At 53.5% G+C, this 27,441-nt stretch overlaps 10 protein-coding genes across 10 annotated transcripts; 4 read left to right on the top strand and 6 right to left on the bottom strand.

Annotated features, from left to right (window-relative positions):
• Positions 1-304: 304 nt before the first annotated feature.
• CPAR01_02008 (uncharacterized protein) lies at positions 305-2,467 on the bottom strand (the record flags this gene model as incomplete). The annotated part of the gene is made up of 1 exon (XM_060486296.1): positions 305-2,467. One exon carries the CDS (start codon positions 2,465-2,467, stop codon positions 305-307), a length of 2,163 nt encoding a protein of 720 aa, XP_060353624.1.
• Positions 2,468-3,553: 1,086 nt separating this feature from the next.
• On the bottom strand, positions 3,554-5,594 carry CPAR01_02007 (uncharacterized protein; the record flags this gene model as incomplete). The annotated part of the gene is made up of 4 exons (XM_060486295.1): positions 3,554-4,957; positions 5,165-5,405; positions 5,462-5,497; positions 5,578-5,594. The coding sequence occupies 4 exons, from the start codon at positions 5,592-5,594 to the stop codon at positions 3,554-3,556; spliced, it is 1,698 nt and encodes a 565-aa protein (XP_060353623.1).
• Positions 5,595-6,837: 1,243 nt separating this feature from the next.
• On the bottom strand, positions 6,838-8,055 carry CPAR01_02006 (uncharacterized protein; the record flags this gene model as incomplete). Its single annotated transcript, XM_060486294.1, has 1 exon — positions 6,838-8,055. The coding sequence occupies one exon, from the start codon at positions 8,053-8,055 to the stop codon at positions 6,838-6,840; it is 1,218 nt and encodes a 405-aa protein (XP_060353622.1).
• A 1,561-nt stretch (positions 8,056-9,616) lies between these two features.
• CPAR01_02005 (3-oxo-5-alpha-steroid 4-dehydrogenase) lies at positions 9,617-10,709 on the top strand (the record flags this gene model as incomplete). The annotated part of the gene is made up of 3 exons (XM_060486293.1): positions 9,617-9,653; positions 9,725-9,949; positions 10,039-10,709. 3 exons carry the CDS (start codon positions 9,617-9,619, stop codon positions 10,707-10,709), a joined length of 933 nt encoding a protein of 310 aa, XP_060353621.1.
• Positions 10,710-10,996: 287 nt separating this feature from the next.
• CPAR01_02004 (uncharacterized protein) lies at positions 10,997-11,938 on the bottom strand (the record flags this gene model as incomplete). Its single annotated transcript, XM_060486292.1, has 1 exon — positions 10,997-11,938. One exon carries the CDS (start codon positions 11,936-11,938, stop codon positions 10,997-10,999), a length of 942 nt encoding a protein of 313 aa, XP_060353620.1.
• Positions 11,939-12,900: 962 nt separating this feature from the next.
• CPAR01_02003 (uncharacterized protein) lies at positions 12,901-13,598 on the top strand (the record flags this gene model as incomplete). Its single annotated transcript, XM_060486291.1, has 2 exons — positions 12,901-13,052; positions 13,193-13,598. The coding sequence occupies 2 exons, from the start codon at positions 12,901-12,903 to the stop codon at positions 13,596-13,598; spliced, it is 558 nt and encodes a 185-aa protein (XP_060353619.1).
• Positions 13,599-14,240: 642 nt separating this feature from the next.
• CPAR01_02002 (chaperone hchA) lies at positions 14,241-15,122 on the bottom strand (the record flags this gene model as incomplete). The annotated part of the gene is made up of 1 exon (XM_060486290.1): positions 14,241-15,122. One exon carries the CDS (start codon positions 15,120-15,122, stop codon positions 14,241-14,243), a length of 882 nt encoding a protein of 293 aa, XP_060353618.1.
• A 1,208-nt stretch (positions 15,123-16,330) lies between these two features.
• Positions 16,331-19,408, bottom strand: CPAR01_02001 (RAM signaling pathway protein; the record flags this gene model as incomplete). Its single annotated transcript, XM_060486289.1, has 3 exons — positions 16,331-18,775; positions 18,841-18,952; positions 19,014-19,408. The coding sequence occupies 3 exons, from the start codon at positions 19,406-19,408 to the stop codon at positions 16,331-16,333; spliced, it is 2,952 nt and encodes a 983-aa protein (XP_060353617.1).
• A 2,564-nt stretch (positions 19,409-21,972) lies between these two features.
• CPAR01_02000 (uncharacterized protein) lies at positions 21,973-22,497 on the top strand (the record flags this gene model as incomplete). The annotated part of the gene is made up of 1 exon (XM_060486288.1): positions 21,973-22,497. One exon carries the CDS (start codon positions 21,973-21,975, stop codon positions 22,495-22,497), a length of 525 nt encoding a protein of 174 aa, XP_060353616.1.
• A 2,334-nt stretch (positions 22,498-24,831) lies between these two features.
• CPAR01_01999 (RecQ family ATP-dependent DNA helicase) lies at positions 24,832-26,490 on the top strand (the record flags this gene model as incomplete). Its single annotated transcript, XM_060486287.1, has 4 exons — positions 24,832-24,911; positions 25,008-25,126; positions 25,198-25,232; positions 25,288-26,490. 4 exons carry the CDS (start codon positions 24,832-24,834, stop codon positions 26,488-26,490), a joined length of 1,437 nt encoding a protein of 478 aa, XP_060353615.1.
• Positions 26,491-27,441: the final 951 nt, after the last annotated feature.

Below are 27,441 nucleotides of genomic sequence, written 5' to 3'. Positions count from 1 at the left end.
TCACACCTAGCAGATCGTCCTTGCTTCCGCCCCCTTCTCTCGTTCCGACCTTTCATGGATGTCGCGTGCGGTCGAACCCGCAAGTTAGTCTGCTCGCGCTAGGACAGGGGTCCGTGTACATGTTGAAGACGACTGCAAGTTGATATCGGGCTGATACGTAGTAGTATGGTAAGAATAAACGAGTTGGACATCCTTTGTTCAATTCTCTTGTATGGGTATCGGTGCTCTATATCTCTAGGAAACCATCGAGGGCAACAGACCCTTTATCTAGATAGGCACACCCAGTTGATCGCTGCGGGCTACCTTAGTTCGCCCCAGGCTGTCGACTTGCCTCATCACCACCAGCATCCTCATCGCCGTCAACCAGAGGCGGCATTTCCTCATCCGTGCTTTCCGCCTCATGGTCGACGGTTGGCTCAGCCGGCCAGCCGCCGGGTATCATAGAGGCCAGCAAGTCAGCAAGCCGCTGCACCACGCCAGCCGATGGAGGCTGCCCTCCTTCCCCCTCTAGAAAACCATCATCGTCATCATCGCCCTCACCTTCAGAGAATGCTCCCTCCCATGCATCACCAAAGTCGCCATCGCCAGCGTCATCGTCGTCTTCGGGGAACGCGCCCATCATGCCTGCCATAGCACCAGCTCCTGCGGCCGCGCCGGCTCCAGCGCCCCGGGCATCTGCTCGCTGACGCTGTCTGCGAAGCATGTTGAGGAGTGCTCGCTCTTGGGCGAGCATGCCTCCACCCTGCCCATTGTCTTGTCGCCACGGCATCCGGACTCCCTCACTCGTAAAGATGTTCTCATCCTCCAGAGGTGGGAGCGGATCGAAGGCGTAGTTTGGCTCCTGGGTGAGAATGGCCCTTGGGATGCCACTCAACAGGACCGGAGTATCTTCCAGCCATGTCCATCTCGCTGTACGGGTTGTTGCCGGCGTATCCTCGGGAAGTGTCTCTGTCGGCTTCTTCGCAAGCTTGACGGCCTCTTTGAGCAAATCGATTGCTTGCGTATTGTTCCAAATGTCCTTGGCCTGGTGAACGTACAGCTTCGTCCAGAACTCGCGCTCGTCCGTGTCAGGTCGAACTCCCCACAGAGGAGGCGGCGCTTCCAGGTTCAGCGCTTGGAATAGGGCACAGTATAGCCACGGCAACCGCTCCATGCCGGCCACTGCAGCCATTTTTGCTCCCTCCGCATCGCCCACCTGAAGCTTGGCGAGAACCATTGTCTGCTTGATGTAGGTATCATCCGTCTCGTCCGCCACAAATTCGCCAGTGTTGAGAAACTCAATGAGCCACTGCGCTTGACGTGCTCGTATTGCCAGAGTATGAATGAAATACTTCATACCATAAGGATCATTCGGGTTGAGACTGAAGAGAAGCTTGGCCCACTCTAGAGCCGTCCTATACGTGCCCTTGCGGATGAGGCTCTTGAGATACGTATATCCTGCCAGCCAGAGTTCGCGGTTCTCGGGGCGGCGGAAGTCCAGTCGAGCCTTGCCCTGCTCCAATTTCTGTCTAAAAGCGGATGTCGTGGATCGACCGAATGTGAAGAGTGCTCGCTCGCAGAGGTCTGCAGCTAGTGACTGATTCTGGTCCTGAATGGCAACCTTGCTTACTTGGAGCAAAGTCGAGATGTGATAGGGATACCGTATCAATAGATTCACCATCTGCATGGGGTCGCCAAGCTGAACGCAGCTGAAGAACATGATCTGAACGTTGTCGTAGGCCTTCTCGTGGACAAAGGCGAACTCGGTAAGACCATCGGCGCCTTTCCTGATCTCCTTCATGACCAGGCCCACGGCAGTAGCGCGAGGCCACGTATCCTTGCCTTGAATGAATACATTACGTCGCAGCGATATCTCAGGCAGCTTCTTGCGTGGGTCCCCCCGAAGCGCCGTCTCCAGATCGACCTGCTGAGTCGGGCCTCGTTGTCGGCGCGCCGCCTCCTGCTCGGCTCTCTCCTCATCTTGGGCAGCTTGGATGGCCTCCTTTCCGAAGAGAGCTCGCATCTCGTGGATCGCTCTCAGGTATTGAGTGTTGATCTGCAACAGGTCGTCGATATCGCGGCTGCGTTGGGCAAGGTTGTCCGAGGCATCGGTGCTTGCATTGCGGGCTATATTGAGCTCCTGAAGAGCCCGATCAATCTCATCCTCCTTGTCGTCGGTTGGTTTAGGGGATTCGTCCTGGGTCGCAGCCTTCTTGGCCTTCTTCTTCTTCTTTTTCTTGTTCTTCTTCTTCGCAGGCTGCGGCACTACCTCCGGCTCGGGCTCCGGCTCGTCTTGCGCATCATCAGACTTCTCCTCGTCGTCTTCATCATCGTCATCACCGCCGAGAGCTGCGAACAAACTCTGTCGGGGCTTGATGGGCGCGGGCTCGGGTTCCTCTTCGCTGGACTCGTCTGCGGTGGCCTGGGCTTCTTGGAGCTGTTCGAGCTCCCGCTGCTTTTGCAGCTTGCGTAGCTGACGGCTTGACATTGCGCAATGATTCAATCGGCGCGAGCTTCTCAGTGGTGAGGTAAGTAATGGAGGGTAATTATTGTTGTCGTGGGGGTTTTTTCTTCAGAATTGTTTGCCGACAGTGGCAGAAGTCTTGTGTGCCTACTAGAGGTTTACAGGCAGAGTGCGTCACGCCAAAAACGTGTCTGACTGATGTGCATGACGTCTGGCGGGGTGTGGCGGGGCAAATTTTATACATCAGTTCACAACCTATCTCCAGTATCCGCACCAGCGACCTATCTCCGGCACCAGCAGGGCAAATACACTTGAGAGGTGTCCGATCCAATTGATGTGAGACTTTTTCAAGCCGGGTGTTGTAATGACCTAGCTTTCATGGCTTTGTCCGCATCCTTCACTTCAGATTCTGCCAACATTCTCACAATAGGATGGGTGAACAGGTGCACTTGAGAATTGGTGGTTGGCGTGATTGCATTCGATGATGGAAGACCCAGAGTCTATCCACGTCGCCTGATTCTAGGTTCTACCACCAAAAGAAATCCTCTTATTCTCGTACCTTCTCCAATTCTGATCGCTTGAATTCAGGCTATCAGGGCACTCATGCTCCCTTTCGAATGCCAGGTAGAAGACCTGTCTCTGCTATCATATCGTGTTGTTCCGGTTTGTCCCCCGATCCAACGAGTAAACGAGAAGTCAATGCTAGCTCCCCACGCCTGATATTCCCTTTTTGTCGTCACCGCGCATTCGTGAGACCGCAGCTCCCATCGCTTACGGCTACCACTTGCCAAACTCCTTCCGATCCCATGCGTGTCAAAATAGCAGTCCTATGATTCCTGCCCATCTGGCAAAACCAATGCAGAGGACTTGCCTGCCCAGTGCTCCATCGCCAAGGGAATCCGAGAAAAATCGAGAATCGAGGAATGATAATACATCGTATAAAGTGTTGCATGATTGGCATGTCTTGAAAGGACGCATGCTCCATTCAAAAATCGAGTTACGTCCATTAAACTCGTGAGTCCTTCGCCCGATCCGAAATCGCAGTGTCCGGAGACATAATGCTCCAAGCAGCATGCGGAGCGGTTCGCGATGCCCTGGTTCAAGAGGCGTCTAGTTCGCAGCCGGAGACGGGGCACCTTGGCCACCACGACCACGGTAGCTGCCTCTTCCACCACGACCGCCACCAAAGCCACGGCCGCGACCACGACCTCTGCCCCGGTAGCCTCTGTATCCGCCGTCGACACTGCCTTGACCGAAGGTCTCCATATTCTTGCGTTGTTCCTCGCCGCGCCATTCACGGCCGCCGGGCTTCTGACCGTTGTTGTCTGCCCGATCTTTAGCCTCACTCGAGATGTTGTCGAAGAATGATCGGGTCTTGTTGTAGGCAATCGGCGGGTTTGTGCCCGCGACCTCGGGAGCAGGCACTTCGGCTGCAGGTCCGTTGGTAGGAGTCTCGTTCAGAGGGGATCCAGCGATCGCTTCCTTCACCAGGTCGTCCTTGTTGAACTTCGCATTGGCTTGAGCAAAGTCAAAGTCCGCATCTGGGACGTCGACCTTAGCCTGGCCCTGACCCTGTGCCGAACCTTGGCGGCCACCGCGGCCACGGCCCCGGCCGCCTCCTGGCTGAGTTGTTCGGGCGGCGTTGACCCTCATTTCATTGACCTTCTTAGTCAAGTTGTCCATCGCATTGCCATTGCCCTGGGGGGCGGCCGGAACTGCAACGTTGCCAGCATTCATGTTCGCCATAGCCAAAGCGACGGCGGCCTTTGCTGCCTCAGTCGCATCGCGGACAGAAGCGGCGGTCGGCGCCGCGGCAGCCTTAGGAGCAGATTGCGCAGCGTTGCTATCGTTCACAGGCACTGGGAAGGCCTTCGGCATAGAGCCAGCCAGAGGAATGACGGGCTGAACGCGGCCGATGTTCTTCGGTCCTGTAGGCACAGGAAGCTCGACAGGCTTGGTGGGGCCAGCTGCGTTCAAAGACGCAGCAGTTGCCTTGACCTCTGCCACAGAGGGCTTCGAGTCGACAGGGGGCGTAGGAGCGGGTGCCTGAAACCCAGGCGGTGGTGCCGTCTTTGGTTCGCTTGGTGCACCTTGGGCGGCCGGGGTGGCGGGCTTCTGCTTGTCACCAGCAGCGCCAATCGGTGCAGGCTTTCCATCTTGAGGACCGGGAGTGCCACGGTTCTCAGGAGCCTGACCAGGTACACCACCAGGACCGTGAGGTCCGCCAGGGCCCGCAGGTCCACGGGGGCCGGGAGGGTAGTTGTTGTAGTTGTTCCACTGTTCAGGGCCGGGAGGGAAGCCTTGGCCCGGGGGACCGGGAGGGAACCATCCTGGCGGAGGAGGATAGGGCATGCCGCCCATGCCAGCGGGAGGAACGGGACCACCGCGGCCAGGACCAGGGGCGGGACCCCATGGGCCAGGTGGGGGATAAAAGTTGTTCTGGAAAGGAGGTTGACCGAATCCAGGCGCGGGAGGCGGCTGGTTGTTGGGTCCCTGGCCAGGACGAGGACGAGCCTGTAATGCGCATCATAATTAGCCATGTTTTGATACATTGTATCAAACAATTTGAGAAGAAGTGACGCTTTGATTCAGAAGGAAGGCAACGGAAATTTCGACATCGTGTAAGTTGCGCTTTTCCGACAAGACGATAAAGATTTACATCCGCAATATTTCATCATAAAATGCGTCTAGGGAGAGTAGGTACGCGGAAGTAATACTTACGTTGACAATGGCAGGGTCCTCAGGCATGGCAGGAGGCTTGTTCTCCTTGATGCCTGGGTGGTCTTCGATCCTCAAGTCTTTGACATCGCTGCCACGGAAAATGATGTAGTCATAAACCTGGTCGGAGGGTGCTATCTCTTCTTCGGGTCTGTTCCTTCGACCCTCGGTTCCGAAGGAGCGAACATTCTCGAGCGAGACGGTAGACTCGTCTGAGTTGATCTCGTGAAGAACGCCGACATATCTAGAGGCGATGAGCAAGGGGACTGGGGAGCAGTGCAGAGTCCTCCAAGTCCTTACCGAATGTCGCTCTTGGAGATGAGGGAGATGCGAGATCTATATATCCGTGTATGTGGTCAGCAAGGATGTCGAGCGAAATTGCGCTTGAGATTGGGAGGGTCCTCAGGTCTTCGTACCCTAAGAATTCTGACATCTCGGTTATGAGGGTTGCGTAAAAGACGCAACCAAGCTTTGAATTCGCGTCTTTGGGAGAATGGAAAGGAAACAAAAGTCAAGCCGCGAACCAATGCGCTCCTGGAGAAAAGTAAATACAATGCCGGGAAGAGGACGCGCAAGAGGAAGGAAGATGGTATTGAAGGTGGTTGGGGTCGTTGAGAGAAGAGGAGGAGGGAGGGCGAAGCAGGTAAGGTATTTGTGTGGAGGAAAGGTTTGATGGCGAGAGGTGGGAGGACAGCAAGCAGAAAGCGAGAGGCTGAAATCCCCACTTCTCACCGCATTGGGTTGGAGCCCTCCACCTTTGCTCGTTCCTGCCCTGCACCCCACGGCTGAACCTCGGTGGAAGAAGCTCCTGAGCTAAAGAGGTACATTTATCCCCTTAGGTACCTCAAGGTAGGTAGGTGGTAGGTACCTTACCTTGGAAGGTGGCCCTGGCTGTTGCTCCTGCCAGGAACGAGCTTCTTCTTCTTCAAGGTTCTTCCGACTCACTCAAAGAGGGGCATGCGACGTTAGTCACAAACAACCTAGATATTGCTACCTCAACCCAGACATTCCATCTCAATCGTTGCATAAGGTAGGTTCATCGTATTACAGCATTCGGACCACACTTTTCTTACAATTAACAACGAAACTTGTCATCCAAGCGCATGCTGCAAGCTCTTTCAATGTCATGGACACTCCGAGGCCATTTTACTACTGTTAACATACAAACCTCACAAAGCACCATGGAACATCGGTTTGCTGCAGAAGTGCATAAAGAAAAGAGCTGACGCACACCTCTCATGGTGGATGGGAGTTGCTTGAGAAATTGTATAATTGCGCTAAGCCTATGCTACCCTTGAGGCTACTTGCTCTCTGAATAACCTCCTCGTATCTCTGTCCTTTGCGCAATACGGAATCCAAGTTAGACTTGGTTCGACAGCCCTAGCTACTCAAAAGAATTCCCGCTAGTCTTTGGCAGCCCAAAACCGGCAATGAAGGTCGATATTCTCCATGCATCGTACGTCTTTGTTTCCTTCCAGGTGTTCTGGCCACCAATAATGACCTCGTCGAAAGCCAATTCGGCGTATTCAATCCATAGTCAGCACTGGCTTTTACCAACTGCAAACTCTGTTCCAATGCAATAGAGACATATAAAATGTCTTCATTCCACCTCCTCTTTCTGCCCCTTATATCGATTGACTTCGACAGCATCTCTTTCTTCTCTTGTTCAACGCTGCCTAAGCTTTGTCTTCGTCCGTGATCGTTGTCTCGTCGCCCTCTATCTCAAGGATAATTTCGTCAATGATTTCTCGAGTCCAGTCGTTGAGGCTCTTCGGGTCTATGTGTTGATTTGGATCAGTCTCGGCCGAAGCATCGTTCCCAAGTGAGAAGATGCCCCTTCTGTCGTCCAAGCCGATAACATGTTCTTGGTGAACCGGTGCTCGCTCTTCCCACGCCGCATCTCCAAGTGCCATGTGTGTTCGGTCCTGAACGTTGCGCTGTCTTGGAGGAGGCAGACATTTGTTGTTCAAAGCCCTGCGACTCGCGTCCTTATACACCGAAAGCATCGGCCATTCAGCATATCGATCTTGTGCCCTGTCCGTCGTCTTGGTGTACTGAATGTTCCAGCAAGGATCAGCTCCATACAATGGATTGGCAGTGGCTAGATTCGGCTTTGCATCGGAGGTCGGATCTTGAATCGAGGCTGGTTCTCTGTTGGAAGTATGGCCTGAGCCGCCGCCTTCCTGTCGCGCCTTCTTCTGTTGTTCTGTCTTCAACCTGATGACCTGTAACATGGCGGCGTTTAGTCGTATCTTGCGGTCTTTCTCGGCTAGTACAACTTCCAAGTACTCCTCGAATGTGGCAGGGGCAGCAGGCGACTTGCTGAAGTCAAGGCGTTGCATTTCGAGCTGCACTCTTGTGAACGCGTCCGTCAACTCCGTTTTGGGGCTCCGCCAGACCTTAGACTGGCAATGACTGGGTACGGCTTGAGGGGGCACTTGAAGAGGCACTGGGGCAAGCTTCGTTAGTTGTCTCCTATCGGCTGCAGGCCCCGTTGGTGCGTTCGGAGGGGGTCGAGTGTGAAAGACGCGACTGTGATAGACTGGGATATGATGCAGCTGTATCTGGCGTCTTCGGTCTGCTGCTGGAGCTGTGGGCGTGCCGGGGGGTATGTCGTTCTTTGATGAATGGATGTGGTCTTTGCAATTTTCGACGCCGTCAAAAGCAGAACTCGATGTCTCTGTTGAGTGTTGGCTTGTGCTGGATGAAGCTGTAGGGGAAGACGGGATGTTTATGACCTTGGGCTGGACTTTCCGGCTGCGTTGTCGCCGCAAGGAAAGTGTCTCTCGGTTGGAGGGCATGATGGTCCTGTTGGCGTTCGTGGAGCATTTTGCCAGTCCAAGGTGGAAAGGACGTCCCGGAATAAACTCCGGAGTGGCACCCAGACTAGTCATTTTGGACGCTTTGAAGGGCTCTGAGAATAAAGTCTGCTTGTCGGCAGTTGGGCGAGAGCGATGCTGCTATGCTGCTGAACAGCTATTGTCGGTATGTGGAATAACGAATGGAAAAAGTGTTTTGCTCACGCTCAGAGAATTAAATTCTTTTAATCGTACTCGTAGGCGATGTGATGTTAATCGGCGATGTTGTGTAAATGCGGGAATGGATGGTGAAAGTGATTGAGTGCTCACTCTCTTGGGGAGAGGTGGATCACTCGAACCACTAGAACTGGGGGGATACTCGACGGTGAAGAGTTAGAAGGAGAGGTAGAAATCAAAGGGTTGGAGCCGGAGGCAGGGCAAAGGAAGGGAAGATTCGTGGACTGGAGTAGTGGGAGGTGGGAGGTGGGAGGTGGGAGGCATGGTGTGGGTGCACCTTGACTAACGGAAGGCAGGCACCTTCTCACGCACCCTCTCTGTATCTACCAGGCGGTCAGCCAAAGGCTGTTCTTCTTGAACCAACTTTGAACAGTCGTTTTGATACTACAAAATGCGATCACAATAAACAGGGCATGACCTGTAAAGATTCACTGGAAACTCAGGACCTCTCGACCTCTCGAGGACCATCTCTTCTTGTTGCGACCAGATACAAAGGCTCTCGAATAATTGTTTCGTGGGAGCACTCGGCAGAAATTTCTCGGCAGAAGATGAAGTTGCGAGAAAAAAAGACCATGAGGAGACAAGCAAAGACAAAGCCAACAGCAACTCCAAACACTGCGGTGCAGCATGAGTTACACTCGGCTGGGTCATCAGTGCGGTGGATTTCTGAGTGAAAGGGGACTGTTTTGAATACTTGGCCCCCAATATCCTAGGGCAAATCAAGACCGAGGTCAAGGTTGTCCTGAACAGTCCACCTGGTCTCGAAGGCCGCATCTTCAAAGTCCGTGGTCGCACAACGAACCGTCTCAAGATCAAAAGTGGCATGATTAAGGGAAACACCAGAGGCCCCAGAGTCAGCATGAACAGATCCCGATGCCGAAGATCTCCAGCCCCAAGCCCTATAGGGGGGCAAGCAAGGTCCTCAAATTCACTGTTAGTTGAGGTGCCATTTCGAGAACCCCGAAGGGACTGTGTCCAGGCGGCTTTGATACGAGAACCAAAGGTCTTGGAAACCTTAAGGCGTCTTCTCAAGATGTTAGAAGTATAGTAGAATTCTGTGAACTACTGGCTAAAATTTCTATAGCAAAGCCATTTGCGCCAATTCATAGACGAGGTGTCGTCACGGGCGGCCAGGACTGAATGATGTTAGTTATTTGTGCCGTTTAAAGTGATGCGCCCGGCCTCCATGCATAGAGAAGCATTATGCACCTACAAGGTACAAACTCAAAATATGCCAATGCATCAGAACCCCACCCATCCCGAGGCACATCGAGCGGCCGTGCAGTAGCTTCTCAACAACTGCTCCGAAATCCAGCACCGTTGAAGCCCTTCCTATCCCAAGCTTCCCGGGCAGACACAAACAGTGCATTTCAAAATTCCCAGCGACGACCCCTCGTCTTACTCAGGACAATCAGAAGCCATGGCAGCCAAGATCACGCTCAAGCTGAGCAACCGCTGTAAGTGATTCCTCGCAAGATACACTCCGTGTTGAATGCCCTGAGAAAATTACTTACACGTGTTTCCACAGCACCGAAGCAACCGATCAAGAAGCTTCCCGAGTCTATCGAAGTCCCTGCCGATGCCACCGTCGAAGATGTCAAGCACCTCATTGCTCGCCAGGCAGGGTTCAGCGACTTCAACCGCGTCGGTCTCTTCGACCCCTCGACCCAGAAGACTCTGAAGAACCGCAAGGCACAGATTAGCAGCGAGGAGGCTGTTATCTCTGCCGGCCAGGTGTTGGTCAAGGATCTCGGTACGCTGCTGTCCAACGCCCAGTCCCAGACAGAGCCGTTTGAAAAGAACATAGACGAGACATCGGAACTGACTCCTTTCTCTGCGCAGGACCCCAATTGGCATGGAGCACCGTCTTCGTGATCGAGTACCTCGGACCCATCCTCATCCACATCGCCGTCGTCGGCCTGCGGCCCTACATCTACTCGGGCCCCGGCGCTAAGAAAGCCCTCTCGCCGACCCAGCTCCTCACCCTCGCCATGTTCCTCGGCCACTTCCTCAAGCGCGAATACGAGACCCTCTTCGTGCACAAGTTCTCCGCCAACACCATGCCCCTCCGCAACATCTTCAAGAACTCATTCTTCTACTGGGCCTTTGCCGGCCTCCTCAGCGCTTGGCACGTCTACTCGCCAACCTCGCCCACCGCCCTCGCCCGCAACGACGCCATCGACGTGATCGGCACAATCATCTTTCTTTTCGGCGAGGCCTCCAACGCCATTGTCCACCTCAACCTTGCCAGCCTGCGCTCCCGCGGCGGCACCGAGCGCCAGATCCCACGCGGCTACGGCTTCTCCCTTGTCACCTGCCCCAACTACATGTTTGAGATTCTCTCGTGGATCGGCGTCATCATCACCAGCCGCAGCTGGGCTGTTGCCGTCTTCATCATCATCGGCGCTGCCCAGATGGCCCAGTGGGCCAAGGGCAAGGAGCGCGCGTACCGCAAAGAGTTCCCCGAGACATACAAGAAGAAGAAGTTTGTCCTGCTGCCCGGCATCTTCTAGATTGTGGGATAGTCTGCATCCAATGGTATAGCTTGGTCGCGCTGGCTGTACCACAAGCTGCCGACTCCTTTCACGAGATGATATCATGGCGAATGGTGACGTTTGATATGTATTAAAAAGAACCCAGAGATATTTAGTACGGAAAGGCGTCAAAAGAGGAGGGTAAAAGTTTCCAAATCATCAAACTTTGTTGTTCATATTTCAGTCCGTTTCGTGAATAGGTCATCATCGTCGTTCAGTCGTAAAGAAGAAAGGTATCGTGTCTGTCCACCACCGCCAAAAGCAAATCACAGTGTCGAAATCGATGTCGTTTCAGACCCCTTTGCGCGGCCATCCGTCCCAGTGCTCGACTCCGCCTCGGTCAAACTCTGACTCTCCGAACAATCCTCATGCCCCCCATCAATCTCCATATCAACAAGCCCTTCATGCTGCTGCTGCTGCTTCCTCATCTTCCCCTTACCATCACCCTCCTTACTCACATCACCACCATGCCCGTCCTCTCCCATCCTCACATCCCCCTCCCCATCCCCGACCTCACTCCCGCTCCAGCTCCCACTCCCACTCCAACTCCCCTCACTCCCACAACTCTCACACCCGCTCCCGCAACTCCCCTCCCTCACGAGCCGTAACGTCTCCTCGAGCACCAAGAAATCCCGCTCCAGCACCTCGGCCCAGTTCTGCACGTTCCCCAGCTCTTTCACCCTGCGTGCTGCGTCCCCCGAGAACTTTGCCAGCTTGTCGTTCTCTTTCCGCAGCGCCTCCGTCGCGCGCACGACGTCGCGCTCCTGCTTGTCAAGCGCCGCCGCGTTGGTGTGCAGCATCCGCGCGCGGGTCTGCAGCTCGCCGTCGAGCATGTTGCCGATGGAGGCGACGACGGCGGCGCGCGCCTCGGAGATGTGATGTTGTTGGTCTGGGGAGGGGAGGGTCTGGTGGAGGGGTTGTTGGGGCGGTGAGGATGCTGATGCGGCCGCCGCCGAGGTAGAAGAGGCGGGGGCCGGTGGTGGTGCATGTTGCTGTTGTAGTTGGTGTTGTTGGGCGGCGCCGATGAGCACGTTGTGAGGGGCCGCGGGGCCGGAGACGGAGGTGTTGGAGGACTGCGAGTGCTCTGCGCGGGAGGCGCTGGATATGCTGGGGTGTTGCGATGTCGAGGTCGTTGATGAAGACGGGGCCGGGGGAGGCGGCGGCTGCGCGTTCCTCCCCGACCAGGATGACGATAGCGAGGCGAACATGACGGCGGTGAGTTGTTGAGTCCTTCTGGTGTACGGTATATGGTACACGCGCGTGTAAAACACCCACGCGCAGATAGGACTGCCTACTTCTGAATGAGAATATAGGAAATGGGCTCTTGCGTGTACCTTGTAGGCTTCCGGTTCCGTGGTGTGGATACGAAGAGAGCTCTCGAAAGGATCGTGAGCTAGGCAAGTGTGGAAGAATATGCGGGTGGCGGGGGAGAAAGGTAAGGTAATCTGCGCTTCTGCGTAGCCACGTAGCCTTGGATCTCCCAGACTTTTGCGCGATCTACCTACCTAAGGTACAGTAGGGATACACTAGAGGAATCACCGGCGGTGCCTCGATCAGGTAAGTCGTGGTGACGGCGAATCAGAGGAGGGAACGGGATCGGCTGATAGCTCCCCGCATGAGATGGCGGGGTAGTGGGGCCGGTCGGTCCCGGAGGATCAAGTATGAACTACACGACGTCCTATCCAGGCTATTCTTTGAGACTCGACAGCTAGAGTGTTCCCCTATAGAGCCTAATCTGTTGATCACATCGAGTCTCGCGCGCGGTATAGGATGAACTTTGACTTCAAACAAGCCCATATATTGATTGTAGTCTCACGTCAGCGCTTGAGAATCATAGATTCCCAATTCGTCTTTCTGTTCCACTTGAAAGACATGATGCCGGTAGCCGGATTACAAACGGGTCTTTGGTATGAGGCGTACCTGAAATTGGCAAGACTAGCAGCTGGACTACTATCACGTTAACGTCGAAATGTCAACCCAACGGGCACTCGCCATTCAGATAGACAGCTTTCTCGGGTTAGGACCTGATGTGGAATAAAAAGGACTCCTTTTCTCTACTCACATACCTCCTGTCTTCTATCTTCTATCTTCATCAGCCTTCCTTCTTTTTCGTTCCCATACCTGATCGAGAACTGTGAAGCTCATAGTCTTTCGAATCAATACCGCCAACATGGTCTCGCTTTACAATGCCTCCATCCCCATGATGCTCAAATATCTGGGCAATCTCAAAGTCATCCTCACAAAAGCTGAACAGCACTGCATCGCCAAAGGCCTCAACCAAGAAGAGATGATCAAGTTTAGACTCATCGAGGATATGCGAAGGTGAGCTTCAACACTCCCCAGCCCCTGTCTCTCTCACCCAACACCCCCTTTTCCTCTAACACATCTCTATTCTAAATCCCAATGTCGACAAACATATGTCCCAAAAATCTCCAGCTAACCAAAACAACCCCCAAATGCAGCCTCGACTACCAAGTCCAATCAATCTCCAACACCGCAAAATTCCTCGCCACCCGCGTAGCTCGAGCCCCAGACACCTACTTCCCCGACGACGAAACCACCTTCCCCCAACTTCAATCCCGCGTCGACGCCACCGTCGCCATCCTTGCCGCCCTAGACCCGGAAACCTCCATGCCCGCCGGCCGCGAAGACGACGAGATCCTCATGGAGACGAAATCCATGGGCACCTTCCGCTTCACGGGCTACTCGTACGTGGTCCAGTACGCCTGCCCAAACTTCCACTTCCACCTCGGCTCCGCCTACTGCATCCTCCGCCATCTGGGGGTGCCCCTGACGGCCTTTGATTACCTCGACACGCAGCGGGACTTGTTTGTCAAGGTCGAGGAGAAGAAGCAAGAAGGAGCCTGAGGTGTCGTCTTCATAGAGAGGTGTAGGCCTGTTGTTGCCGGCGTCGGCGAGGATTGCATCTGGTTTGAGAAGGAAGCAGCCGGCCTGATGAACCATTTTCCCTGTCTCGTGATCCGAGGGACATGTGCCTACGCCGACTCCCAGAAGAACGATCGATGGCAATGCTACGCCTCGGCCATGGCCGCTGCGTACGCTCAGGACTCTTGACCTACGCGTCGGTCGCGGGAGTACAGGAGACCAAGAGAGCACTAGACGTGCTTCACTTGGGTCACTCCTTGCTTTGTTCACTGGGATCAGACTAGTGAATGTACAAGATTGAATGATGGTGGAATACGTTCCGACTGTGAGTGATTGAGCAATAGATATATGACGCGGAGAGATCACGGTTGTAACAACAACTGCCAGAATATGGCATGGTTGAGTGCAGTTAATCCTCACTCAAATTTAGAGTTCTGATTAAATGACTTCCAGAATCAGACGTATTTCACAGCCCAGACTTATTTCCAAATCCAGGTGGTTCTTGACGGCGAAATAGAGGTATTTTCTCCTTTAGGAAAATATGAGGTTTACCTAGTTAAGTCACCACAAAAAACCATGATGGGTTGTGCCATAATCTCAAACAGCTAAGCTACATCGACTTCGTCACGAGAGCCTTTCAACCTCCTCAAGCAATGTCTTTGCAGCAAGCTTCCCGAGATTGTTTGACGCTAATGGCGAATCTCCAGTAAGAAGAAGACGATCTCGGTGAGTAGCACCAGAAATATCCTTGTTGAGGACCGTGACACCGAGATTGCGAAGACGCTCGCCCACGAACCATTCCATCTTGCCAGGGATATATCCAATATCAACATTGGCGCCCTGATCCAAAGAGTCCGGAAACACATCTACTGCGTAGCCGTTGTATATGAACTCACTTCCCTCTGGCTTACCAACATCGGCAGCAAGCATACTTGCTGGACCGTGACACAGAGTTATGAAGAATCTCTGACTGTTGTGAGCCCATCGTAGAACTTTGCCGACAGTCTCGGAAAAGGGAATGCCGTTCAGGACCCCGTGTCCACCGGGAATAAAGACAGCGAGATAAGGAGTATCCTTGGTGAACCCTTCACCCCACACGTCGTGGAGGTTGAGTGGACTACGGATCTTTTCCTTATACTTGTCAAAGATCTCCTTCACCGCAACATCCTCTTCCGGGAAAGCCCACATCTCAAATTTGACTGGGTCTCCCGAGATCGTCGCAATATCGATATCGAAACCAGCGGCGTCAAGGTGGATCATGGGCAGAAGCATCTCTACGGGATGGTTTCCTGTCGAGAAGAACTCGCCACCGGCCATCTTAAGATATCGTTCTTGAGTTGCAATGAGGAGTACTTTCCACTTGCCACCGTTATAGGCGTTGGGATAGTCGGCCCCATCAAAATCGGTCTTGGGCGATGTGTACTTGGTCAAAGAGAAAGGCGATGGAAACCAGGCATCCGCCTCGGCCCGATCCCGTATAGGAGCGCGATCTGACGCGTTTGACATTGTGGGTGGTGGGACTTTGTTGAGCTTGTGGGGGCAACTGGAATCTTTGGTAAACTTTTGAGATGAAGGCGAGAGACCTAGGAAACCAAGAACCAAGCTTGTTCGAAGGGTAGGAAGCCTGCTTCTTATACCCGATTACCACACAATTGGGTTTGCTTTCACGACCATGATCAGAAGGAATCACGATCAATACCTACCTTAAGGTTTGTAGTTGAACCTTATCATAGCACTATGCCGATACGGTTTAGATAAGTGCCTGTAGTGGGCATCACGTGGTGACGTCATCGGCCACTATGTGCCGTATTTGGAGAGAGGGGTGAATATACTACCCGCTTACATTGTCATGTAAGTCCGATGGAACCCCCGCGTCTTCAGACTCTAAAGTCAGCCAAAGTACACGAAAGCCCGCAACCTCCGTCAGAACTATACATCACAACAGTACGGCGACCCTTCGAAAGCCTCAGAGAGTTTCATCAGCCTGCCAAAGACGTCGTCAGCGTAAACTTAGCGCATGTACATTATTAAGGCACAGCCGGGTATTATTCTAGAAACTAAGTTATTTAGGATACCGTTCTTTTAAATATGCTTACCCTTACTGGTTCATTAATACGAGAGCGGATAGGATCCCGAGCTGTCCGGTAGGTATAGTCGTATAACAGAGACAGAGGCGTGTTCCGTCCAAAATGCTTAGCTTGAGCCAAAAGACATACGGTAAAGGGCCACAAGCTGCCTAAATCACATGTTTTCTCAAAGTAAATCTCAGGGTGAACCTTTTGCTCGTTATGTTTGCCTATTGGCTAATAGGCCAGATCTACTATACAGCTGACAGCCATAGTTGATGTGTAACCGTGGCACATGAACTCGTAGCGGCCTTTTCTCTGGTGCCCGCGCTCCCCATATTCTGTATGCAGGGAGATGGCATCCACTTTGCTTCGTTACTATAACATTACATGCGCCCCTTGACCTGCGTAGTGGTCCGAGACGTGTTTTTTTTTTCAAATGAGTGTATGGCTACCATCCGTGAATGAGTCCGACCGTGACGCCAATGCTATGCGCGAATGAAGGAATGAGACAAAATGCGGTGCGGTTGTTGGTCATCCAGACCACCGTATAAACAAAAAAACAAGATGGATCTACTTTGATTGCGATCCGTACTTTTTGCCCCAAAATGTGCGGCGAATCCAAGGTGTAGTGGCTCTGCGCTTCGACTAGAAGGCAACTTTGCTACCGTTGAGTCGCAGTGGCACCGGGCCAGGGCCGAAGCCGTTAGGGCTAATGACTGATGATGGTGTCATGGCACCGCCATCGGACGAGAGCGATGACATGGAAGACATGGTGAAACTAGCGGCCGAGCTGTTGGTCATCGTACCGTTGCGAGACATTGAGAGGCCACCCATAGATATGAGAGCGTCCGCGCGCTCAAAAACGCCGCCATTGAAGGCCGAGGCAAAGGATGCACTCTGCGGAGTGGAAGGAACTGTCGCCTGGACAGCAGGGCCCAAAGCTGCGCTCTGAGGGGTCATTGGCAACTGCATGGGTGCCAAGCCTGGGCCACTGTTCGGGCTGAACATGTTGGAGTTCGAAGACTGTCGTAACAAGTAGCCCCAAGGCGACTGAACAATGGTATCCGTTGCTTGCTTCATGGCATGTTGAATAGGACGTAGTCGGTTCCTGGTATCGGGTGGAAGTGGAAGACTGACTTCACTGATCGCCTTGCGAATGTGATCTCCAAATTCATACCACGAGTCCATAAAGTTGCTGATCAAATTTCTGAAGGCAGGTTGGTTCATTAGACCAGGCTCTTTGAGTTTGATTAGTGACAGGCGGCTCTGCAGCATCTCCGTCTGCTGCAGTGCCGTGCTGCATCTGCTAATAAGAGCCTTCCACCACTTCATTTCGTGTTCGGGTGCGCGACGTCCCATTGCCCTCTTCGCGAGGACCGACATGTGGCTCTGGAAAGCGGGTAAAGTGCGCGAGACAACCTCTGACGATTCCCGCAGGGCGAGGAAAATTCTCTCAAAGTGTCTGTCGTCCTCGGTGAAATCGGATATGCCACGCCCCCCGGATGAGGCCGACGCAAACGATTCTCCTGACCGTGGCGTTGCGGAAGTGAGCATTGCTGTACGGCTTGCTACGTTTCCATTCATACCGTTCATGCCATTCATACCGCTGATACCGTTCAGGTATGGAAGGGGCACGTCTGTCGCAACTCTGAGGTTGCTCGGGTTGTGCATAATAGGGCCGGGCCGTGGTCGCTGGGCCCATCCAAGCCGGTCTGCGGTAGGCGTTATGGAGTTGTCGCGCGAATGGGGTTTGATCGTGTCGCTGATGTTCATGGCCCGCGTAGGGGGCTTGGTCAAGCCAGCCTCTGGTGTCAGCGCGGCAAGAGTACATCTGATCTCCATGATGCTATTATAGATGAGCATCAGTAGAGTGCGGATGTAGCGCGGATCTCCGTTATCGACAAATGAGTCGATATTGCCGGCGAGGAGGGTGCAGACATGTGTATAGGCCCCAACCAGAGTCTGGCAAGCCCGGTGGACGTTCTCATTGTCGCGGCCCGCCATCTCGTCTCCCACCACCATGGGGTCGTGCTTCTGAATCTCCTGCTCCAGCTCCTCCACATGCGAATTCGTGTTATAGAAAACAATCTCGAGACTAGATCTTTTGGAGGAGCCATCGCTCGTCAAGCTCATGAGCATCTGGATCATGGGATGAATCTGAAACACGGCATACAGGATGCCCTTGGCGGCCTCGAGAATAGGGTCGTAGAACTTGGACTCGCGTCTGCGTTCAGGGAGAACAGAGAGTCTTCTGACGTAAATTGGACGCTGGAGAAAAGGTTCTGCAGGGCTGTTGGGGCTCTTGACCGACATGCTGGGGGGAGGCGGCTGCATGGCACTACCATGGCTCAGGCCTCTGTAGTGACTGAAGCGGTTGTTGGCCTGGGTCTCGTCCAAGGTGCCGAGCTGAGTAGCCTTCTGAGATACCACGCCCATGCGTCTTGCTCGAGATTCGGGGCGTTCTCCGCGAGTTGCCTGCAACAACGTCTCTGAGTTGCTTCGGAGTCGCTCGTTGACATTTCCTATGGTCAACGGCATAACACCAGGACGGCGGACAGCTGTGTTTTGCTGAGACAACCCTCGGTAATGCGACCGATTCGGAATAGGTGGAGGCCGAATCAGGTTCGGGGATCGAAGATCAGGCACATCGGTACCATTGACCTTGATAGGAAACCGACCGCTCACAACTCGCTTGATCGGTGGCATACGTGGGGTTTCCACGCCTTCGCTGGATTCTTCACCGGCTGTGTCTGACTCTGCACGACCGTTCATGGCATGTTGTCTTAGAAAGCGCTTGATGTGTGCAGTAACAGCCACCTCGGTGACTTCGCTTTCTTTCAGGTAGCCCTCGTTTGGCGGGCTGCTTGCTTGCACCTGCAGGACCTCGCGAGGCGGAAATGTGATTGGGTTGCCATCGAATTTGAGTACCTGCAACGAAACCATGTCGGACAAAGCAACGGGCAGCTCTTCAATCCGGTTCTTCTGGACGGAGAAAACCTTCAAAGATGCAAGCTTGACAATGTCAGGGGGAAGAGCACGAAGCTTGTTTTTGCTCAGATCAAGAATCTCGAGTGATCTCAGATCGCAGAGCTAGTGGTATTGGTCAGAATCTGCCAGAGTCCCAATGATGTATTTGCCAATAGAGAAATACTGACCGGCAGCGGAAACTCCCTGATCTGGTTGTTCCGCACATTGAGGTATCGTAGAGATGTACATTCAGAGAATCGAGCTGGGAATGAATTGACCTGGTTGTGCGATAGGGCGAGACTACAGAAACGCGTTAGAAAAGGAGCCCAGAAAGACAAGAAGGCATGCGAGGTGTACGAACCGCTCCAACTCATTCTTGATAATATCAACAACCTCGTCTGGGAGTTTCTGAATGCCCTTGCGGCTCAAGTCGATGGTGACGCCGGGTTTCAGTTCGTTGCTCACGGCACTCGCTTCGGCGGCCTGCGACTCGTTCTCGTGAAGGGCACTCTGCATTGCATCGCGGGCGAGGGCGATGACTTGGGCTGAGGTCATGGGCGAGGAAGCCGAGAGGCTCGCGCCGGTGGAAAGATTTCGGAGATCCTTGGGCATCGGCGGGAGGGGAGGCGGGGGAGGGATGTTGCCGAGTGCTGCATCTTTCTGGAGTTGTCGTCGACCTTGGGCGGGATTCTCGGGCAAGCCGCGAGGCATCGGCGGCCCCGATGGCCTGTCTGGCCGTTCCATTCGTTCAACCATGGTGAACTGCCGACGATCGACAAAAGAAGGCTGGGAGAGGGCGAAGAGTGACGGTTTTCTATTGTTGTCGCAGACTCGAAGGTTTGGGTCGACTGCAGCGTTTCAGGGTCCCCTTTGAATGTTGGATGGTCGGCCGTGGGTTGGTCGGGACCCTCAAACAATTGGAGACGGAAGCCGGGAGTTTAAGCCAATGGACTTTTGGAACAGGACAGGCTGAGCTGCAAGACGCGCGAGATCATCATGAAGAGTCGAGCATTCGTTGAAGTAAGTCGCGACGAAATCGGTGGGAGCAATGATGTTTTTTTGCGGGTAAGGTAGGCCAAGGTTGGGTAGGTGTGCGGTAGAGGAAGAAGGAGGTGGAGGCGGACTTGTGCGATTTGGAAGGAAGTCGCCAGTCGGGGACGAGCGACCGAAGATGGAGCCGAGCCTCCCAAGCGCGGTCAACAGGAGTTGGGCCTGGCACACCTCGCACAGCTAGCAGGCCAGACAGACGGGGGTATCCGTACCTAGAGGCTAGGATACGAGTACAGATCCTGCAGGCGTGGGTGAGGCAAAGTTGGGTTTCTTCGAATGACTGCAATTCGGACTGGTAAAGTAGTTGGACGTAGTTGAGTACTGTAGGTACCTTGGGAGCCTGCGGTGTAGAAATGGCGACGATGGCAGAGGTACGGTAAGTCGGGGTTGGTTACAACTTGCTGGAGGCGTCGGCAAAAGGAAGGAGACATGAAAAAAAAGAAGGCAGGCAAGGGCTGGCTGGTCGGGTACGCGGTTGCCCTTTCCCTTTTCCTCCAGGCTGTGTCTCTCGTCGCTAGGATGGGTGTTTCCTTGGAAGCAGAATGGAAGAGGAACAGAAGACTGTAAAGGCAGGAACGTTGAACCCGACAGGAACGGAAAAGAAGAGTGGAGATGTTGTCAGGTTGTGCTACGATGAAACTGACATCTTGCCAACCGGAGCTTCTTTTGGGAGGTGGTGGTGGATGGGCAATTGGGGAGAAGGGATGAGGATTATTTCGAGGTCTACGGAGTACATACTACGTACGAGGATACGGGGTACGGAGTACCTAGGTGGTCACTGTTGTCATTCGCTGGCTTCACGCCCCCCTTGGGGGAAGTCTAGAGTCGGAGCCGCACGCCCTCTGATGTTATTTGGGGACCAGGGGGGAAACAACCTCAGCCAGTGGGAGAGAGGAACAGTATCCGTAAGGTGCTAAGGTGTTGTCCTCCCTCGACCAGTTACCAGTGACTCCGGTCTTCAACCCAGTACTCCGAACCTAGCTGGTAACGTGCTAACCAATGACCACAGATGGCGACGAGAATGGAGGACCAGATCTCAGTCAGTTGGGCGGGAAGGAAGCCAAAAAAGGGGGCGGCGGGGTGGAACCGTGGTGGAACTGCTTCTTTCCATTTCTGGCTCCGGTCGTGGTAAAGATAAGCAGGCACGGCAGGGCACGCTGCAGGCACTCTCTGGGCCTCACATGTGCAGAATGGAAGACTAAGGTACTCCATACAGTCAGATATCCGTCTGCAGAATCCAGACCGAGGTGAGCAGAAGCTCTCCCGTACTACGGATATCTATGCTAAATGCTTAGCACCTTGCCTTAGGTCAGGTAAGGTCAGTGAACCAGCTGCTTTACACTTTGAGGGTCTCTTTTGGGGGTCGAAGCTTGGCGCACAGACTGCTGGCTTTAGCAGACTTCCATTGCAGAGGCTTGTGCTTGTCGGATAGATGTCAACATGAATAACCAATGAGAGGGGATATCAACACTCGAGTTTATGGTTGGGTATGGGGGAGAGCGGCTGTTTGGTGAAGGGCACGCGAAAGGAGAGGCACGCGACTGGCTGGAACCTGGGACATTGAGCACTGGCAGGAGGGAAAAGGAAAAGATGGAAGGAAAAATAAAATAAAAAAAAGGGAAAGGAAAAGGGCGGGGTGTGTAAAAGTGTAACGGGAGGCGAGAAGGAGGGGGCGTGGATTTGATACCTTGCCTTAGTTTTGGTACTGCGTACTCCATAAGGTACCTCACCCACGCCAAAATGCTTCTCCAAGTGAAGGCAGGCACGCCGCACGCTACACGCCGCACTTCCACCATGAGCACCTTACTGTGAACGCAGTAAGGTAGGTAGGTAGAGACTTAGGTAAGGTACGGATACCTCCATAAGGTAGCTTTGTTTCGTAGCGCACCACAAATGCCAAAAATGCAAGGCACATGGACGCATCGCGGCTCGCGGTAGCTTGACTTCTCTTCCTCCCCTTCTTCCTCCTCCTCCCCCCAGATCTCGCACGTTGCACAGTGCTGCAGATGCGGACGGGCGGGAGGACTTGACCAAAGCGCATATGACAGTCTGACAGAACTCTTAACATATCCCCTCCCTCTCCTCGACTAATACTTTTGTACGTAGGACTGACTAACTTGCCTCATGCAGCACATTGTTCTTGTCCCTGCCGCCTCAACGAAACTTTTCCTGACGACATGGTCAACTCGGGCATCAACGTGACACGCCTCGTTTGAAATAAGGCATCGGGTGGCTACACACAACCACCAACTGCACATGGGCCACACACCATGATCGATATCGAGGACTGTGGCCAGCTGTTCCAGGACACTCGGACGCTTCCACGAACGACTCTGCTGCGGCTTGATGTCACGCCGAGAAACATCTCTCCCAACTGTGCAGATTGTGTGTCACCCTATGATACCCAACAGTCAAGAGACCAGGATCACACCTCGCTCTTCAATGCTCCTTCATCGTACCGATACTCTGTGCGAGACGTATCGACTGGGCCTCTGGGAGAGACAGATGCGGCACTGGCACTGGCGCTGGTGGCCTGCCGCTTGCTGGTCAGAGGTCTAGAACAGATCAAACGGGAAACGACCGGGGCGCACACCCAGACAAGCCAGACTCCCCAGCCCCTGGGAGTATTTCTGGCGCAAAAAGGGCGAGAAACAGAAACAAAGGCAGGGTGCTATTACCGGGAAACGCAGTTTGCACAAGAAAAGTCTTCCGTGGCAGCGTCGCATTCCATTCAACCTCCCACGCGGTTTCTACAACATCTTCTCCAACCCCATGATTTTGGCTTGCTTTGTTGAATCTTATTTCCAAGGGCATGCGGCATGTCTTCGTTTACGGTTACTTCTTCCAAGCTACAGATACACTTACGTAGTACAGAGTAGCAGCCTCCGCACCTACAGGCTACGCACCCTGCCATTTTTCAGTCTCCGTTCGCCCCCACATTCACCCGCACTCAATCTCGCCATCGAATGATCCCTGGCGGCCAGGTTTTTTGTTGCTGAGATGAACTTTGAATCAAGAGGCGCGACAGGCTAGCCTAAGGACAAATGGAAACGAACACATCCAGTTCGCTACTAGGGTGTTACAGAGTCGGGATAGTTCGTATCAATCCACGGAACCCGAGAAGCGATGACGAGAAGGGGAGAAGCTCCAGTATTGTACAACGTGGTTTCGTACGTACATATCCGTACGGAATACGGAGTACAGAGCACAGGCACTTGGGTCTGTACTCTACGACGAGCTATTGGGCGCATCTATGTGTTGATCGGGGTGGTTCTGCTAATATCCATCCGTAGTGTAGGCATCTCTCTCGGTATCTGCATCTGCATCTGCATCGTCGAGATTTAAGCTAAGGTAAGAATAAGACTCCTCTTGCAGATCTGGGGCCGTGTGTTCCAACGGCCTGTCAGACATGCCGCCCAGCGTCAATTCCAAGGCAAAGTCTGCTGGGAATAAGCACGGAAATCCCTTCCAAGTTTGCCTTTCGCCTTGCCCTTGCTACCACAGCGCTCCTCGACCACGGTCATGAAGACCATTAGCCCCGCGCTTCTCTTCACTACTGTGTGGAAAGATCACCGTCCGGAGGTAACGATATTGGAGATCCGGCCCTCGTTTCAATCCACCAAATTGGGTGGTTGCGGCACTCCCACAGAATGGGACCGAATTCACGACAGGCACACACACACCTTGGCACCGTGCCAGATACCGGCGAATGTTTGTGTGCGATTCATCACAACGTGGCCCTGAATCAGCGAGCAATGGCCCCCAGTCCGTAACACTGACGCCCAGCCCGAGCGAGCCCACCGTGGGAGTCTGGGAGAACCTTCACTGCTTGGGAAAAGCGCGCCCGCTGCACAATGCGCCGTCTGTGATCCTACCGATGCTGGCCTTGGGGTCGACTGTTCGACAAAGAGGTAGCGTAGGTATCCCGCCGGCAATGATCATTTCCTGCTGAGTCCTGACCTCCTACGCGATTCCCGTTCCGTGCTATATCGAGTAATAGTTATGTTATACGGGGTCAAGCGTTTTTCTCTCCATCCCCTGCCTTGCCTAGTAGTCCTCAATGTCCCAGCTGGACGGGAAGGGGTGGCCCGGGTTGCGCAATGTTGACAGCAGAGCATCATTTGCGAAGCTTGCTGAAATAGGAAATGGCCGAGAAGTTTGGTCTGGAGACTGGGGACTGGTCGCTTGTTTCTCATTTTGTCTCTACCTGTGCAAACATCACCCCTCGAATCGCCTCATATTGACCCCGTGTGAAGCGGAAGCAAGTACGCGGAGCACTCCTGTCAATTGTATCCACAGCGGCAACGGTTACCCCGTTCACCTTCTTACTTTACCTGCTCCGTGTCCTGGTCTTGGCGACTCCTTCCTGCAGTTGTCCCTGCTTCTTGTTACGAGCCGGGGAAAAAGAAAGGCAATTATCCATTGATATTCAGGGAAACAGCCTACGAAGTATGTCACCCACGGTCCGATGATCTGTTCCGCTTCCTTCGCCCGGCCTCAGAAGGTATAGTACCCATATCTGTAGGTTCGCACGTGCCCTTGAGTCTCGACAACAAACACAGCAAAGGAAATGTCACTTCTGCCACCCTTGCAGCCTTAGGCCTCCATGTCATTGGTCAGCCCTGAGATCCATTTCTGAATCTGTTGTCCGTTCGTAGCTTCGTTCCATGAACCCGGTCTGCATCTCCATGCCCTTGCTTGCCTCTCTTTTGAAGAAGCACAGCCACGCGTGACAGCAGCCACTTGGACTAGGTATCCGTACGTCTATCAGAATCTTTCGGAATTCTCACATCGACCCAATTGATCGGTTTATGGTCCGCCTGTGCGCACAAGGTACACCCACTGAAAAGCCGAAGTTCTCGCTCCGCTTCCCGTCTGAGGGTATTCGGACAGGCCGGCTTTCCAAGGCCCACCAAAGGCCTAACGCCTGACGGACCACCTCCGGACCCGAGCTCGATCATGACCACATCCGGGCCCTCTTCTTGGTCTAGTGCAACCTTATGCTTCCGTGCCCTGCAATAGAAGCAGTCCAGAAGCTCGGCCAAGCATAACCCCATCGAGACTAAGACACCAGTCCTGTTCACGTCAGGACGACACCCCTCATCAACTCTCGACAACGTATCGCCATCATGCCTCCTCTGTCGCGCTCCAACTCATGCGTTGACATAGACTTCACTCTCAGACGCCAGTTCAACAAGTCGACTTTCAGGTGAAGAACTATTCCTCGTCCCATCGCCGACTTCACAAATTACATTCATGGCACGTACCCGTGATCACGCAACACCGACTGACAAATCCGCCACAGGCCCCAACAGCGTGAAATCATCGTTGCTGCCCTGGACGGTCACGATGTCTTCGTTCAGGCCGCGACGTCGTTCGGCAAAAGTCTTTGCTTCCAACTCCCTGCCTGCATTGACCAAGGGAGTAAGTACCCGAAACTGCTCCGAGCTCGCATGCACGCGTCGTCGTCAACTAACGTGATCTCGCTGCGGCAGTCACCATTGTCGTTTCGCCACTGCTCAGTCTCATGGTGAGGGGTATACCTTGCAGCCTTACTCAAGCGCGACAGCTGACAGCTCCGTCAGATGAATCAGGTTGAAGCACTGCGATCGGCGGGCATCGATGCCAGCTCCCTCAACAGCAACACGCCGCCCGCTGAACGAGATCGCATCAATCAGGATCTCGCTAGTGGCCATCCGCGCATCAGACTACTTTATGTGACACCGGAGCTATGCTCAGGGGATTCCTTCAGGAGACGGATCAAGCTGGTCCATGAGCAGTGTGAGTTGGCACGCATTGCAGTCGACGAGGCTCATTGCATCTCAGAATGGGGTCACGATTTCCGGAAAGACTTCAAAAAGCTTTCATGGTTTCGGGAGACGTTTCCCAAGGTGCCCATCACATGCTTGACGGCAACAGCAAACCCCACGGTTCGTCAGGATCTGCTTAAGACGCTTGGTCTCCTAAAGCAACCTGAAAGGCTGAAGAGTTTCGTCATGACTGCTCATCGGCCCAATCTACACATTGAGATCCGATACACCAAAGACCAGGAGGACGATCGCCTATCTAACTTTCTAGCTTGGATACGTGGGGTGTATGAGAGGAGAAAAACAGAGCCGCGCAAGTCAGAGTTGGAGGCCGGTGGAGAGCGCCTGGACAACGTCTCTGGAATTATATACACCATATCAAGAGATGAGTGCGAGTCACTTGCGGCAGCACTCAGAGACGAAGGTGTAGGCGCGATGCCCTTCCACGCGAAGCTTACCAAGGAAAAGAAGGAGCAAACGCTGGCCCGCTGGGTAAACAATGAGCCTGGCTACGATATTATCGTGGCCACGACAGCCTTTGGCATGGGCATTGACAAGAACAATGTCCGGTTTGTTGTACACTGGCGGTTGCCCAAGTCGTTTGAAGGTTACTACCAAGAGGCAGGCCGCGCAGGCAGGGACGGGAACGCAAGTTTCTGTTTTCTGTACTACAGCCGAGAAGACTTGGAACGCGTACAGAGTATGATCAGAAAAGGGAACCGCGATGGATCGAACTGGGAGGCTCAGGCCAAGAGCCTGCAGAAACTCGCCCTTTATTGCGAGGACACAACGGCCTGTCGGCATGCGCAGATTTGTAGATATTTTGGCGAGAGCGAAACGCCAAACTGTGACTTTGCCTGTGACTGGCACAAAGATGCCCAGGCTCTCCAGAGGCGGATGATGCGCGGCTTGGCGGATGAGGAATGGGTCAGTACTCAGGCTCAGATTGGCGAGTACGACGGTTACTACGATGAATACTGAGGATGAGGATGGTTATGGTCCAATATGATACCCCGCTACCGGCTGCCGAACAGCAAAAGGAAACAATGAAATACATGATTGATGAGACGCATTTTACCGCTGGCCTGTGGCAGACTTACGGAGACTCAAATGAATTGGCGGTGGAAGTTTCATTCGATGGGCTTATTATCATGATTCTAATAATTCCCCATGTTTTGGGGCCTACATATCTAAGCTTACAAGTGTTGAGCTTCACCCTGGTGGGAGTTGACGGTCTAATTCTGAGGCTAAAGTCACTAGGCCGAGGTTGCGCTACAATTCAGGACCAGCAATTATTAATGACGTCTGCATGCGTCAGGCCAATCACCTTAGGTGCCAGTTATTCAACTAGAAAAGGCCGTCTAGAAATCCGACAGAGCCACGGTTGACTATCCATATTCAGTTAGATACTCATGATTTTGGAGATATTGAATACCCTGTCTGCTTGGTAAGATGGTAAGTTGCCCGGCTCAAAGTCATACTTTTTTCCACCGAAGCTTCCGGCTTAGCTCCCGTGCCGGGTCGAGGACGGCGAGAGAAGGACTGGGACGGTCGTGGATGTACCTACGTGCCTCGGCCGAGGTCAGCTCCAGCGGACGGGGGTTGCATTTGGAATAATGACCCTGTTTACGTCAATTTGTCACAGTTTTTTTTACGGATGACGGACGATGGTTGATGGTTCTCTTCTTCATCATTCGCAGATTGGACACCGAAGAAAGAAAAATGTACCCTGCAAGCTGCAACAATTGCCAATTTTTGGAGATGCCCGCCGGGCTTCAGCTGTACGGTGCTTAGTTATCAAGCCCAATTCCACGGCTTTCTCCAGCGGGGACCCCTTTTTTTTGTTGTGAACATGGGCGCTTGATTGGTGATGATTCATCCCCATGCATACCCATTCCATTTTCTGTTCAACAACGCTTTTGGACAACAGCA

Source organism: Colletotrichum paranaense (assembly GCF_030867605.1).
Source record: "Colletotrichum paranaense strain IMI 384185 chromosome Unknown Scaffold_2.1, whole genome shotgun sequence".
NCBI lineage: Eukaryota > Fungi > Ascomycota > Sordariomycetes > Glomerellales > Glomerellaceae > Colletotrichum > Colletotrichum paranaense.
This window is presented reverse-complemented; position numbering and strand designations above follow the sequence as displayed.